The following is a 13,929-nucleotide window of genomic DNA, read 5'->3' on the forward strand; positions in this document are numbered from 1 at the left end:
TTAATTGCCAAAAACGAGTTAACAAGATGCAGCAGCAAAACTACAATAAGCTACATTTTATGTACAGTTCTGTATGGTATCATAGTATTTGAATTATACACAGTTCAGTAAAGTCATACAGTACTGTAATTAGACACACCACAGGCGATTCAAATGTTGATTTTGAAAAAGTCAAAATTCAGTAAATAGTGATGCTGTCCGTTTTATCTGAAATTCATGTAACAAATATACAAATGTCAAATAGATGGTAAAATACCGGAGACAAAGAAAAATCTGTTATAAAGATTTGCTTAAAGTGATCACTTTAAGCGGTTTCCACTGAATTTTGGGCACTTCACAGGCTCTATGTTAATTACGTAGTTTAAAGTCTATCGCAATTGTTACTTTACACATCACTCTAAACCAAAAATTCAAATTATTTGATAAAATTGGTTTATTGCCCTACTCTACAGCCAAGTACAGTATCTTCCTTAAACCTAATCCTTTGACCCTATAACATACTATTCCAGTCAATATCCCAATTAAAAAGCTTTAACTATTAAATGAGTCACACAAGCTTAATTACATGTACTCAAATGTCACTGAATAGACTAGTGAAATTTTTCTTTAGGTTTCCTAAATGGCTGAAGCCCCTCCCACACTGGGAGCACTAGTAGGGCTTCTCCCCTGTGTGAATTCGTTGGTGTCTCTTGAGGCTTCCTGACTCACTAAAGCTCTTCCCACACTGGGAGCACTGGTAGGGCCTCTCCTCTGTGTGAATTCGTTGGTGTCTCTTGAGGTGTCCTGAATCACTAAAGCTCTTCCCACACTGGGAGCACTGGTAGGGCCTCTCCCCTGTGTGAATCCGCTGGTGTGTCTTTAGGTCTCCTAAACGGCTGAAGCCCTTCCAACACTGGGAGCACTGGTAGGGCCTCTCTCCTGTGTGAATTTGTTGGTGTCTCATTAGGTCTCCTAAATAGCTGAAGCCCTTCCAACAATGGGAGCACTGGTAGGGCCTCTCCCCTGTGTGAATTTGATGGTGTCTCTTTACGTCTCCTAAACAGCTGAAGCTCTTCCCACACTGGGAGCACTGGTAGGGCCTCTCCCCTGTGTGAATTCGTTGGTGTATCTTGAGGCGTCCTGAATCACTAAAGCTCTTCCCACACTGGGAGCACTGGTAGGGCCTCTCCCCTGTGTGAATTCGTTGGTGTGTCTTGAGGCTTCCTGACTGACTAAAGCTCTTCCCACACTGGGAGCACTGGTAGGGCCTCTCCCCTGTGTGAATCCGCTGGTGTGTCTTTAGGTTTCTTAAATGTCTGAAGCTCTTCCCACACTGGGAGCACTGGTAGGGCTTCTCTCCTGTGTGAATTTGTTGGTGTGTCTTGAGGTTTCCTAACTGACTAAAGCTCTTTCCACAATGGGAGCACTGGTAGGGCCTCTCCCCTGTGTGAATCAGTTGATGTTTCTTGAGGCTTCCTGACTCACTAAAGCTCTTCCCACACTGGGAGCACTGGTAGGGCCTCTCCTCTGTGTGAATTCGTTGGTGTCTCTTGAGGTGTCCTGAATCACTAAAGCTCTTCCCACACTGGGAGCACTGGTAGGGCCTCTCCCCTGTGTGAATCAGTTGATGTTTCTTGAGGCTTCCTGACTCACTAAAGCTCTTCCCACACTGGGAGCACTGGTAGGGCCTCTCCCCTGTGTGAATCCGCTCGTGTCTCTTTAGGTTTCCTAAATGGCTGAAGCCCTTCCCACACTGGGAGCACTGGTAGGGCCTCTCCCCTGTGTGAATCCGCTCGTGTCTCTTTAGGTTTCCTAAATGTCTGCAGCTCTTCTCACATTGGGAGCACTGGTAAGGCCTCTCCCCTGTGTGAATCAGTTGATGTTTCTTGAGGTGTCCTGAATCACTAAAGCTCTTCCCACACTCAGAATACCGATGGGATGACATCTCCCTGCAAGTCTGCCTGTTTATTTTACAGCCTCGGTTTATACTCGGTTTATATATCTTCTCACTCTGGAATCCCCGTCGAACCGTCAGTGTGTCTGTGCTTGCTTCTTCCAGGGTACTGAGTGTGTTTGTACTGAGCTGAGCTGCACTGGGGCCAGCAGACACTGGTGAATGCTCAGCTGTGTTTACTGATCCAGGCCTCAGTTCAATGACATACTCCTTAGGGTGAGATTTTTTGATATATCGGTCCAGAGCAATGTCTGTGGTATAGAATGGACCCTGAAAACAAGCGATGATTTGGGAGGATTCACCCGCTGTCCTTGCTGGGGGCAAGATAGAGACAAGTCACTCAGTACTGCAATGGGACAGGGTTAATACAAAGTCAGGAAAAAAGCGAATAAGAAACACAGACATCTTCCAAAGAGCCTTCATTACTACATAAGCAGTCCATGTTCACAGTGTGCTGTTGATGCTGCAATCTCTGCCATGCCTGAACTGCACAGAGTAACAACACTACTAGTTTGAAATGGCAACCTGAAGCACAGAGTATTACCTACAAATGTACTGAAACAATTGCAGGTTTGATGGTATACGTTAGTACGGGGGTGCCAAACTCCAGTCCTGGAGGGCTGGAGCTCTGTGTAGCTTAGTTCTTTCCATGTTCCACCATAAATGATTCAGCTCAAGAGCTGCGTGGTAAGTAGCACAAGGAGTTGAATCAGGTGTGTTATATGAGGGGAAACTCAAAAATGTGCAGGGCTCTGGCTCTCCAGGACTGGAGTTGGGCACTCCTGCGTTAGTAGCTAAAATCACCTGGGTTTGGAGGTTTCACACACTGTTTGCCCCTGCTATCAGTGACTAACAGAAGAGAACCAGTCAGCTCCTCCTCAGTCACATCCTGAACCACTGCGCCCTTCACCATCTGTCACAAAAAACAAACAAGGCAGAATAAGCTGTTCACCTCATAAAATTATACAGCTGGTTCTACTGGCTTAGACAAACAGAACAGCAGAAAGCAAAATTACTTAAAGGTTAGACATTAAACTGAAATTATGTCTGGTGTGACCTACCGTTGGCCACTTTTGAAATTAACATACACAAATTAAACCACCTCAGAACGGACAAGTGACATTTGTGAAGAGACCCACATACACTTAATTTTACCTTGTAGGTGCTCTCGTTCGCAGTCCCTTCAGCCTCAGATATCAGGTATTCCTTCTCCTCTTTTTTAACCTCTCCGACACCCTGCTGGGAAGGTTTCTGGTTTGTACAGCAGCTGGTTTTACTGCAGGAAGGCATCTGCTGAAACCAAAATGAAATTAAATTCAGTGAGACTGTTCCAGTTAATCAGTGTGTTGAAATGCACCATAACCCTTAACCCCACCTAATAAAGTCACCTTGACACTTGACAACAGCCATAAACATTAACATTTTGTGTGTCATGTGACACACACACTAAGACAGACACACAGTCTCATACACACAGACTAAACAAGCACCTGACTTACAGTTCAGTCGAACTTATGGATATCAGGGGTGGATATACGACGACTGTTCCCCCTGTAGTCATGTCTATGTTAGGCAGATTGCGGCTTCGGAGAACATTGGACTGGCGAGGTAGAGCGCAGCCGCTAGGAGCTGAGTGGAAGCGGTGCGCTCAGAAACAAGAGGTGAAGGTGGTGAAGGCAGCTCAGAGGCTGGTGGGGAACAGCTTACCCACCACTGCTGACATTTACACCATCAGATGCAAGAGAAGGGCTTTTTGCATTGAGGGACCCCACCCACTCAGCAGGAGGCTGAGCAGCATCAAGAGTAGGACCAGACTGTGTAATTTATGAACATTCATTTACTCATTCAGTTTTACTTTCCTTAGAAATAAAGAATAAGCAATATTTTCTGTAGTTATTTAATACAAAACACCCATATTTCATAATATCATACACATTTATATGGACACATACAAATGTTGTTCAGCAAAATAGTTGAGTGTGACTTTCCTAAAAGGGTGTGAAAGATGAGGGCCAGAGGAAAACACTGAATTTGGTTTGATGTTGATTGGCTTAAAAATAAAGGAGGCATTACAATTTATCCAACAGCAATACTGATAGACGGTTATAGGACACATACTGTACAAGTGGTGTTATGCTGATTGGCATTGCACTTTCAAGACGGTCCCTAAATTTTCCAGCAGTTTTGTGTGAGCAGAAGGATATTCCCGAATTGCTTTGTATTTTTAATTCACATTGGTGGAGAATGTGGAGCTAACTAAAAGTGTGAAATATTTTCCTTGTTGAACTTCACATGTGGAGCCTAATCTGAGAAGAATTGCCGTCATGATCACGAAGATATTGCAGTTTTGATGTCAGTAAATGTAGCGAAAATCGAACATAAAACCAACTTCACCGCGGTCTCGCAACTCCAGTAGTCTTCTTTTCTGGATACTCTTTTACTCTCACCCAAGTAGCGAGATTGTTGAGTACTTTTACGCCGACTACAATTGTTACAATATTGAAGTAAAATTACTTTTAATCGAGTACAGAATTTGACTACTTTATCACTTCTGCAAACATATAAGCATGTTTTCCGTAACTAAAGGACTCCCGGTAGAATACGAAACTAACTAACTACATTTGCAGTCACAGATACAAACCCATTCCCCACAAACGCCTTACCGTGCCGCAAATGTCTCCTCCTGTTAGTGACTAGAAAGTGGTTTCCATTACCGGCGTTGTCCTGCGTTGCTTTCAGTCGTAATTAAACCCACGATTGTAATGTCTACTGACCGGTGCAGCCTGATCAAATAATGGCGGCGCCTCCACATCCTTTTGACTTCACTCGCGCCGCGCGCCGCGTCCTGATTGGAGGGCAGTGTGGCTGCCCGATCTGCGGACGCATGCGCACACTGGTTTTCCGTGTACGTCACTATTGATCTGTATTAGTGATGGGAAGTTCGGCTCAATTAACTCTGAATCTGGTTCTTTCCAACTGTCCGTTGTAATGAATCGATTCTAAAACCGATTCTATGATTCACTTTTTTTTTCGAACGAATCGAACTTACGGGTTTTCGGACACTCGGTCGGTGAATCAAACGAACGGTCCGCGAACCGATCCCAAGAGCCTTCGCGGCGTTTACTGCAAAAATGCAGTTACGCTGCTAAAAGGACTAAAATAAAGGCAGCTCTTCATCATTTTTCACAACAGTAAATCATTGCATTTCTGTATAATAAAACCATCAATGATGGACCGTCTTCCATCAAAGAACAAACTAACATATTTATTAAATTTGACGTTTACACAACAACGTATGCAAGTTTACTCATGCTCATTGTATGTGTATGTGATTGTATTGGTAATATTGCAGTTGTTGTTAACTGTGATGTAGTCCTTGATTCCTTGCACATGAATTTGGCTTAAGTAATGGAAATAAGAACTACATATACACGCGTGTTTATTCAGCATCGACATCCTTTCTGCTTTTTATATATTGTTTTTTTATTGTGAATAGTCAAGCTGAACATTTTTCTTGAACACCAGCGCTATCTTTCACTCAAAAAACGTAACCTTGAGACAGATTTATAATCCGATCCCATGATTCGTTGAGTCATATGGTCAGGCGCAAAAAAAGATGAAAAAAAAGTGAATCATAGAATCGGTTTTAGAATCGATTCATTACAACGGACAGTTCGAAAGAATCGGATCAGTTAATTGAGCCGAACTTCCCATCACTAATTGATATGGCATTTAAAATTCAGTAATCCAGACAGGGGGTGCGCGTCTACACTGCCCTCCAATCAGGACGCGGCGTGCGGAGCTAGTGCATTCAAAAGGATGGGGACGCATCGCCATTATTCCGTCAGGCTGCAGCAGTTGTCACTGTCACTACCGAAAATGTTACACCTACCGAAAATGTTACTTCCGCTACTACGCATGCGCACGCGTGCGACTTCTGGAAGGAGGCGTGCTATTTTTACGGCATCGCGTCACATTTCATCGTCTGTTGATTTTTGATAAGAATGTCGACAGCGAGAAGAAAGAGAAGATTTAACCGGATAATGATGGAGTCCTTCGACTTTAAAAGATTTTATTTCGCATAGGCCTTTAATGCCCAATGTGCTTCAGAAGGAGCAACGTAAAATACAGGGTATGGCCATCAATTTTACAGTCAAAGGTGACATTACTTTAATGTTACCATTATGTACTACTCCCAGTTCGATGTGCTGTGAAGTTACTTAAACTAAGCCTGCTTTTTTCTCCTTAGTCATTTCATTTCTTAATTGTATCAGTGTAATTACCACACACTCGTGTCAGTTATGGCAGCTGTGTCTTGTGGTGCTAAATAAAGCAAATTATATTTGTTTCTGACAGACGACCGATTGTTTTTTCTTGGGCCAAACCGCACAACATAAACATTGTTTATGTTGTGCAAATAAAAGTTCTTAACTATTATTTTGGTGTGATTTTTTTTTTTTTAGAAAATGCTGTACATATATCACAGCCCCTTGATAAGCAATATGGGTACACAAGATTGATATACACCCCAATTTTATTACGTTTTCTAAAGAAAAGGCATCTATTCAGCAATACCCTTGGGAAAAACCTTATGTAAGATTACTGTCAGGCACTACAAACAACGCGCACACAGATGCAAATATTACAATCGGCAAAGCTATATGGTTTAAATACCACACTAAAGTGACGGCTGAACTACAAATATAAACATCAATGACCCATCTCACAATACGTGACCAATGAATGATGATACACGACGTCCACGCCCTGAATCACGCAATCACGGTCTGCCGCAAAATGTGAATACATGCGCAGTATCGGGCCTGTGGAAGTGTACATTACGCATGCGTAATAAAGAAGTGCCAGAAAATGTGGTTTCGTGGACGCATGCGTGATGAATGTGCGCATGCGTAGTAGCGGAAGTTACATTTTCGGTAGGTGTAACATTTTCGGTAGTGACAGTCACTACCGAAAATGTTACACATACCGAAAATGTAACTTCCGCCTCTACGATTCGCACATTCATCACGCATGCGTCGACGAAACCACATTTTCTGGCACTTCATTATTACGCATGCGTAATGTACATTTCCATAGGCCCAATACTGCGCATGTATTCACATTTTGCCGCAGACCGTGATTGCGTGATTCAGGGCGTGGACGTCGTGTATCATCATTCATTGGTCACGTATTGTGAGATGGGTCATTGATGTTTATATTTGTAGTTCAGAAGTCACTTTATAGTGGTAGTAATATTAATAATAAATTTAATTTATAATGCACTTTACATTTTACAAAGAAGATCTCAAAGTGCATACAGACAGTGAGATAATGTCACATTAAAAACAGCAATGAAAGAGGAATAAAACATTTAGTTAAGTAGTCATTAAAAACATTGGTTAATAAGAAATGTATTCAGGTTTTTTTAAAAACATGTAACAGTTTGTGGAGCCCTCAGATGTAGAGGAAGGGCATTCCACAGCCGTGGGGCAGCACTGGAAAAGGCCCTATCTCCAGTGTTACGGGAGCGAGTCCTGGGAGGGAGGAGAAGGTGTGTGTTAGTGGAGCGGAGAGTGCGTGGGTGACAGTGGGGAGTGAGGAGTTCTTTTAAATATACAGGCGCATCACCATGCAGACATTGGAAGGTAAGCAGGGAAATTTTGTAGGTGATCCGTGCAGTAAAGGTAAGCCAGTGAAGGGAGCGGAGCACGGGGGTGATGTGCTCATGTTTCCTTACTCTCATCAGGACCCTGGCAGCGCAGTTCTGAACATACTGAAGTTTTTGTATGTTTTTGCCAGGAATCCAGATGAGAAGCGCGTTACAGTAGTCCAGTCTGGAGGAGATAAAGGCATGCACCAGTTTTTCTGCATCAGAAAGGGAAAGTGTAGGCCGGAGTTTAGCAATATTTCTAAGACGGAAAAAGGAGATTTTGCAAGTGTGCTTGATATGGTTTTCAAAAGTAAGTTGAGGGTCAAAAATAACACCAAGATTGGTGACTGTTTTAGAAAGAGAGATGTTCTGACCGGAGAAAGAGATAGTGACGATTTTTTGTTGTTGAATTTGGTGTAGAGTGCCAATTTGAATCACTTCAGTTTTTGAGCTGTTAAGATGAAGGAAATTTTGCTCCATCCATGCCTTTATCTTATCCAGACAGGCGGTGAGTGTGGGGGGAGTGAAGGGCGTAGATATCGAAGGGGTAGTCGGTCGGCGAAAAGATGGCGGACTGGGCATGCAGCCATTTCTAAACACTCGACATATAGCCCCGAAATTTCTTACCGAACCTCTCGACTTCATCTTTAAGACCAAGCATACCTACAAAGTGAACATCCGAGTTAATGAAGTGAGCACTTTGAGACGTTTCTGAAGGAAAAAAATACTTTACTACGTACATGCCGAACGAAAAGTCTGAAACTGGCTAACATCACTAGGTTAGTGGAGATGAACGCTGCAGAGATTAAAGATTGCAAAACTAAAATACAAGCGGTGGAAAAAGAAATACCCAAGAGGCACTGTACCCAAACGGCTCCTGCCACTGTTTAGCGCCACTAGTGACAGTACAATCATTGTTTTCTCAAATATTATCTTAAATAGATGTACAGTCAGCAACAATAATATCATTCGTAGTCATACAAAGATTAAACAAGTCCTCAATTTATTTCCGTATTGCAGTTTATCGTAGCCGTGCACAGCATCTCGGGTTTACTTCCACGAGCGGCGGTGGCTGTCTCTGTACCCTGGCAGGCACTGTATTTGAACGGCACCTGCCACTGTTAAGCGCCACTAGTGACAGACAGAAGTGGCAGCTGCCGCTACCTGCCTTGACGGGTGCCTGTGACATCACTTCCTCCTGCCAGCTGCCTTTTTGGGACTGAACCCTTATATGGAAGGCCAACGGGGCCAAAACGTCTTAAAAAACACGTCGATATTTTACATGCAAAAAATCAACACGTCGATTTTTCACATGCAAAAAATTAACACGTCGATTTTTCACGGCTAAAGACGTATTTTTTTACGCCTTCAGACGTCAAAAACAGGCAGAATTTCTCTCTTTTTAAATGAGGACATACACTTAATTATTTTTAAATATGATAAAATATGTGCATGTATGCCTATATTATTAATATTCTTAATTACAATTCGTTGGTACTAGTAGTTGTATTTAACAAATTCTTACTACTCTTCTTCTTATTATTATTATTATTATTATTATTAAAGTGAGTAATTATTTGTCACCACAGCACAGTGCACCACAACTAAATGTGACCTCTGCATGTGACCCATCTGTGAAGGAGCAGTGGGCAGCTGACAAGCACTGTGCCAGTAGCAGTCATGAGCAAGGTACAGTACCCAGTTATTACTGGGGGATAGCCTGTCAACAGGAGGGGAAAATATTTGAATTTTTTTTTTTTAAATATTCAAAATGTTTGTACAATGTCATCATTTGTCTATTTAATCAATAAAAAACTAAAACATGTTTTCTTTTAATTCATAAATCAGTAAGTCAGCCCCTTCCTCATAGCTATGTCATAGCATTCTGCTTACAATCTTGTCAAGTTTTATACTGTATAACACGTATGCCCACTTCACCTCTATTGGCACACACAGATATAGAGAACAGTCAGAGTGAAGGAAGGTGATTCAAGATTCAAGATTCTTTATTTCTCACATGCATAGTCATACAGGTACAACATGCAGTGAAATGTATAGTGAACCGCTCTTTTTGACTGTGCCTCCATTAAATAATTAAACAAAAAATCAAACAAAGAACACAAGTTAAAAAGATAAAATTTGTAAAACAATGTAGGAAAATAGTAAAACTTTGAAATAGATTAAACAAGTCTGAGACAGATTTACATATGTGCAAGTTATAAAGTTAAAGTGCATTTTGCAATGTCTGCACAACAGTGTGAACAGCTTAGAAACCCTTGTAATAGTGTAGCAGCATGAACAGTGCATGTACAGTAATAAATGATAGAGGCAGTATGGAATGACAGACAATTATTATTAATACAGACAAAAATTAGGCTGCTCTGCAGTGATCAAGAATGTAATACTACAAAAAGGAGGGGTTGGACAGGTCTCAGTTGAGAAGCTGAATGGCCTGAGGATAAAAACTCCTCACAAGTCTCTCTGTTTTGCCCATAATGGTGCAGAACCTTCTGCCTGATTGCAGAAGCTGAAACAGTCCATTCCTGGGATGAGATTAGTTTTTTACAATCCTTGTTGCTCGGCCCATGTCAGCCCCTCTGAGATATGGATTCCTAGGTACTTGAATATTCAACAGGCCACACAACTTCATCTAGACTCATAGACTTTATAGATCTAAAGTATGTATACGTATATATATATATATATATATATATATATATATATATATATATTGTATAATTGTAGTAGGGCTTTTATTAATACTCTATACTACTACTTTCTTTTGTGCTCACATGTATTTACATTTCTAGTATTTATTATCTTGATTGTATTGGAACAAGGTTTGTTAGGTCAAATTCCTTGAAAATGTCACATTACTTTGGCAATTCTGATGTACAATTTCCAGGTTGGAACAGGCTCCTAAGAAAAACTTGGGTTTACGTGCGTAGATTAGCTGCACCACTCTGGATTTGTCAATTAATGGCTGTAGTGATTTTTTCTGCTTTGGGACAATTGAAACTGTAATAATAATATACAATTGTAATATATGTTTAATATAATACACTTGACAAACCTTGTTGCTGAGTGAGTGTTTGAATCTCGGCAACAAACTCCGAAATTGTTATCATCTCATCGGCAAAATCATTTTCGATTAATCGCCCACTTGCCCAACGTACACTGCTTTCCATTGTAGTCATTCTATTATAGCAAAATAAAGATATTCAAGGACACGCTAAGGGAATAAATCATAATCACAGCTGTTATATTAAAGTAGCAAAAAATGAATTACCTCGTCAGTATCGTGTCTACATTAGCTTGTACATTATCAGACAATGCCAGCCGGGTGCATTCCATAAATATTTGATTGCAGTTCAAAAGAAAGCTTCTAAGAGCCATTTTCCTTTGCGCTCCGAACGAAGTTCTCTGTCTAGTTTAATGTAGGTATGTCACAATCACCAGTTCTGCGCCATAGGGGCTTTGGCAGGCAGCCTCGTTTTCAATTTGGTCGCCATTCCCCAGAGCACCAGGGTATCCCAATAGTTTTTGCCTTTTTGTTGTGTTATTTTTGTGTCTATTAGGGTAACGTAATAACGTATATGGACGTATATGGATAACGTAAAACACACCTTCATCTGGGGATTTCCATTCAAAACACGGTAATCTGACTTTCTGATAACTTCGAAATTTCCTCCCGATCTTACCGAAAATTTCACTCGTTAAAACCTTCGTTGGGACAATAAAGGTAAGCAGAATTATTCTTCAAACTATGATAATTATATTTCTTAGTTAGTTTATTGTATTTAGGTGTATTTTGAGCAAAATGTATCGATCAGCAGTTCACTTTTTTGGATCCGCCGCGAGAGCCGGTCATGTTTTGTGGTGAACAGTGCAGCAAGAGCCGAAAATAGCATGATTTTCAGCATGGAATTTACAGCTTTAAAATGATGTGAAGGCTTTTAAATGAGGTTATATGTGTTTATGAATATATATTCTTGTAACAAAATGGAGTAGATACCCATCGCTTGCTTTTGTAACACCGATGATTGATAATTTTGAATGGGTTGGAAAGGCTAGAAATAGTTGCATATTGTCTTTTCAGTTACCTTTAACATGAAGAGAAAACGTAATCCTCCACAACCAGCACGGGCTGGCATAGCAAGGCGGCATCTCAAAGACTTCTTTTCTTCAACTCCCGGAGATCAGACAGTTCTTTACGGGCACATACTGCATATTTACCTGTACCTTTTGATACTTTACTATGGACAATGCTTTTCAAATGTATTATTATTGAGTGGATTATAATGATAACACAAAGTACTTTTTAATTTGATGCTGTGGACTCTTTGAAAAGACATTCTTTGTATTATTCACTACATACATTCTCCGGTGAGTATTAATTGACAGACAAATAAATTAAATAATTATTTGTTTTATTTTCAGTGTATCTGAGACTGTTAGGCAAGGAATAAGCTTTCTAATGATACCTAGTTTATTAAAATCTGATAAACAATAACAGAGTTATGCTCATTTTTCTGAACACCATAAACAGGTCACAAAGTCAAGCATGGTTCTCCATTGTTTTATCTGTTACTAAGTGGACGTTAATAAGCCTTAATTGGCGTTACAAAATATCCTATAACTTTCTTGCCATTCATCACAGAAAGAAGTTCTTGGTATCATTGGAAAGGTCTTATCAAGCCCTTTCTTCTGGTGTTATTTTTGTAAAAATCCAACAACTTTGAAATTTTTTGTGACATACCTATTTAATGGCACGCACACCTCCGTTAAGCAGACGTCTGTGGCTCATCACGACCATGCAAAGAATCCGTAATCAAAAACGTAAAGTGATGCAGAAATACGTACCTGCGGCGAAGGCTTGCGTTGTCTCTTAGTCACGGTACGTTTAAACACGTTCGGCGATACGTCCCACTGCTTATTAGCATAATTTATATATTCATTGCTGCGACACGAAACGTCCACTTTCGTAATAATAAATATTTATATTATGTTAATTTTTTCTATGACGTAAGTACACGCGTGGATCGTTGAGGTGTGACTGCAAATCACTTGACAGTGATGTAGGTTAACTATTATGGAAGGCCAACGGGGCCAAAACGTCTTAAAAAACACGTCGATTTTTCACATGCAAAAAATCAACACGTCGGTTTTTCACATGCAAAAAATCAACACGTCGATTTTTCACATGCAAAAAATCAACACGTCGATTTTTCACACCTTCAGACGTCAAAAACAGGCAGCATTTTGCAACGTATGCTGAAATGGACAAAGCGTCCCTTTCAAAATAAAAGCACCACCAACTCCTGTCCACAAACGTCCCTTAGTTGAGTGTTTCCCTCTTTTTTAATTATCTATTCATTATCAATTAATACATGCACACTGAACATAAAAAACATGGATATACTGCCTTTTTATACTGCCTATCTGCTGTCATACACCTGCCTCAAGTACTTTTGTCCATTAGACAAACAATTGCACATACTTGTAACTTCCATCCAGTGACTACATTCAACATATTTATTCAGCTATCCCAGCACTGCTGGTATTTAATGGTGTCTATATTGAAGTCTTATTATCCATGTATAAATGGCATTTTACATACAAGTTGTTGAGACCTGCGCGAACGAACGAGCAGGGAGCGGAGAATCAGACTAAGGAAGCCGTGACGGGTAAACGGGGTTTATTAAAGCAGACAGGGAGCAGCACAATACGAACATTAATGACAGACCTGGGGAAAACGGACTCAGACGCAGACTAAATACACAGGACAAGGCGAAAATAACAGGCAACAGGTGATCACAATCAGGAATTAACACGAGCTAACGAGGGGGGCGTGGCACACACGAGGATCATACGAGCAGGTCATGACACAAGTCTCCAAACGCAAGGACAGATCATAACATATTAGTTATTATTATTTTAATTTTTGTAATATACAGCTGTTACTTTTTCTCATCATTCGTTGTCCCACAGACATTATTTTAAAGTTAGTCAACATGAAAATGTTGGAGCAAAAATTACTGCATTTTAAAAATTTAACATGTTAAAATGATGGCAGCATATTGTGCCTGACTACCATTTCGGGCATCAGTGAAAATGGTCGATTGTGCAGAAAAACTGCAACGCGCAAATACATCATCCGTGCAATGTCTGATCAGCTCCCCCGATGGAGAAATCCGTCACATTAGTGCTTCATTCATCAAAATTGTTATCGGCATTTTGCGTTATTCTAGGCTCGTTTTCACTTTACGTTGTAGATTTGAAGTTGTAAAACCAACATAATAAACACAGAATCACCTTGTGCTCTAATTTGAATAATCGAAAAGAG

General features: G+C 40.6%; 2 protein-coding genes across 2 annotated transcripts in view; one reads left to right on the top strand and one right to left on the bottom strand.

Moving 5' to 3' along the window:
• LOC111844380 (uncharacterized) overlaps positions 1 to 13,929 on the top strand; it is a 560,559-nt gene that overhangs the window by 228,082 nt on the left and 318,548 nt on the right. The window lies entirely within an intron of this gene.
• LOC140588645 (uncharacterized) lies at positions 302 to 4,737 on the bottom strand. Its single transcript, XM_072710457.1, has 4 exons — positions 4,597 to 4,737; positions 3,089 to 3,223; positions 2,738 to 2,846; positions 302 to 2,247 (listed from the first exon to the last, which is right to left on the bottom strand). The coding sequence occupies exons 2-4, from the start codon at positions 3,221 to 3,223 to the stop codon at positions 650 to 652; spliced, it is 1,842 nt and encodes a 613-aa protein (XP_072566558.1). The 5' UTR covers positions 4,597 to 4,737; the 3' UTR covers positions 302 to 649.

This window comes from Paramormyrops kingsleyae, chromosome 4, assembly GCF_048594095.1.
Source record: "Paramormyrops kingsleyae isolate MSU_618 chromosome 4, PKINGS_0.4, whole genome shotgun sequence".
Lineage (NCBI taxonomy): Eukaryota > Metazoa > Chordata > Actinopteri > Osteoglossiformes > Mormyridae > Paramormyrops > Paramormyrops kingsleyae.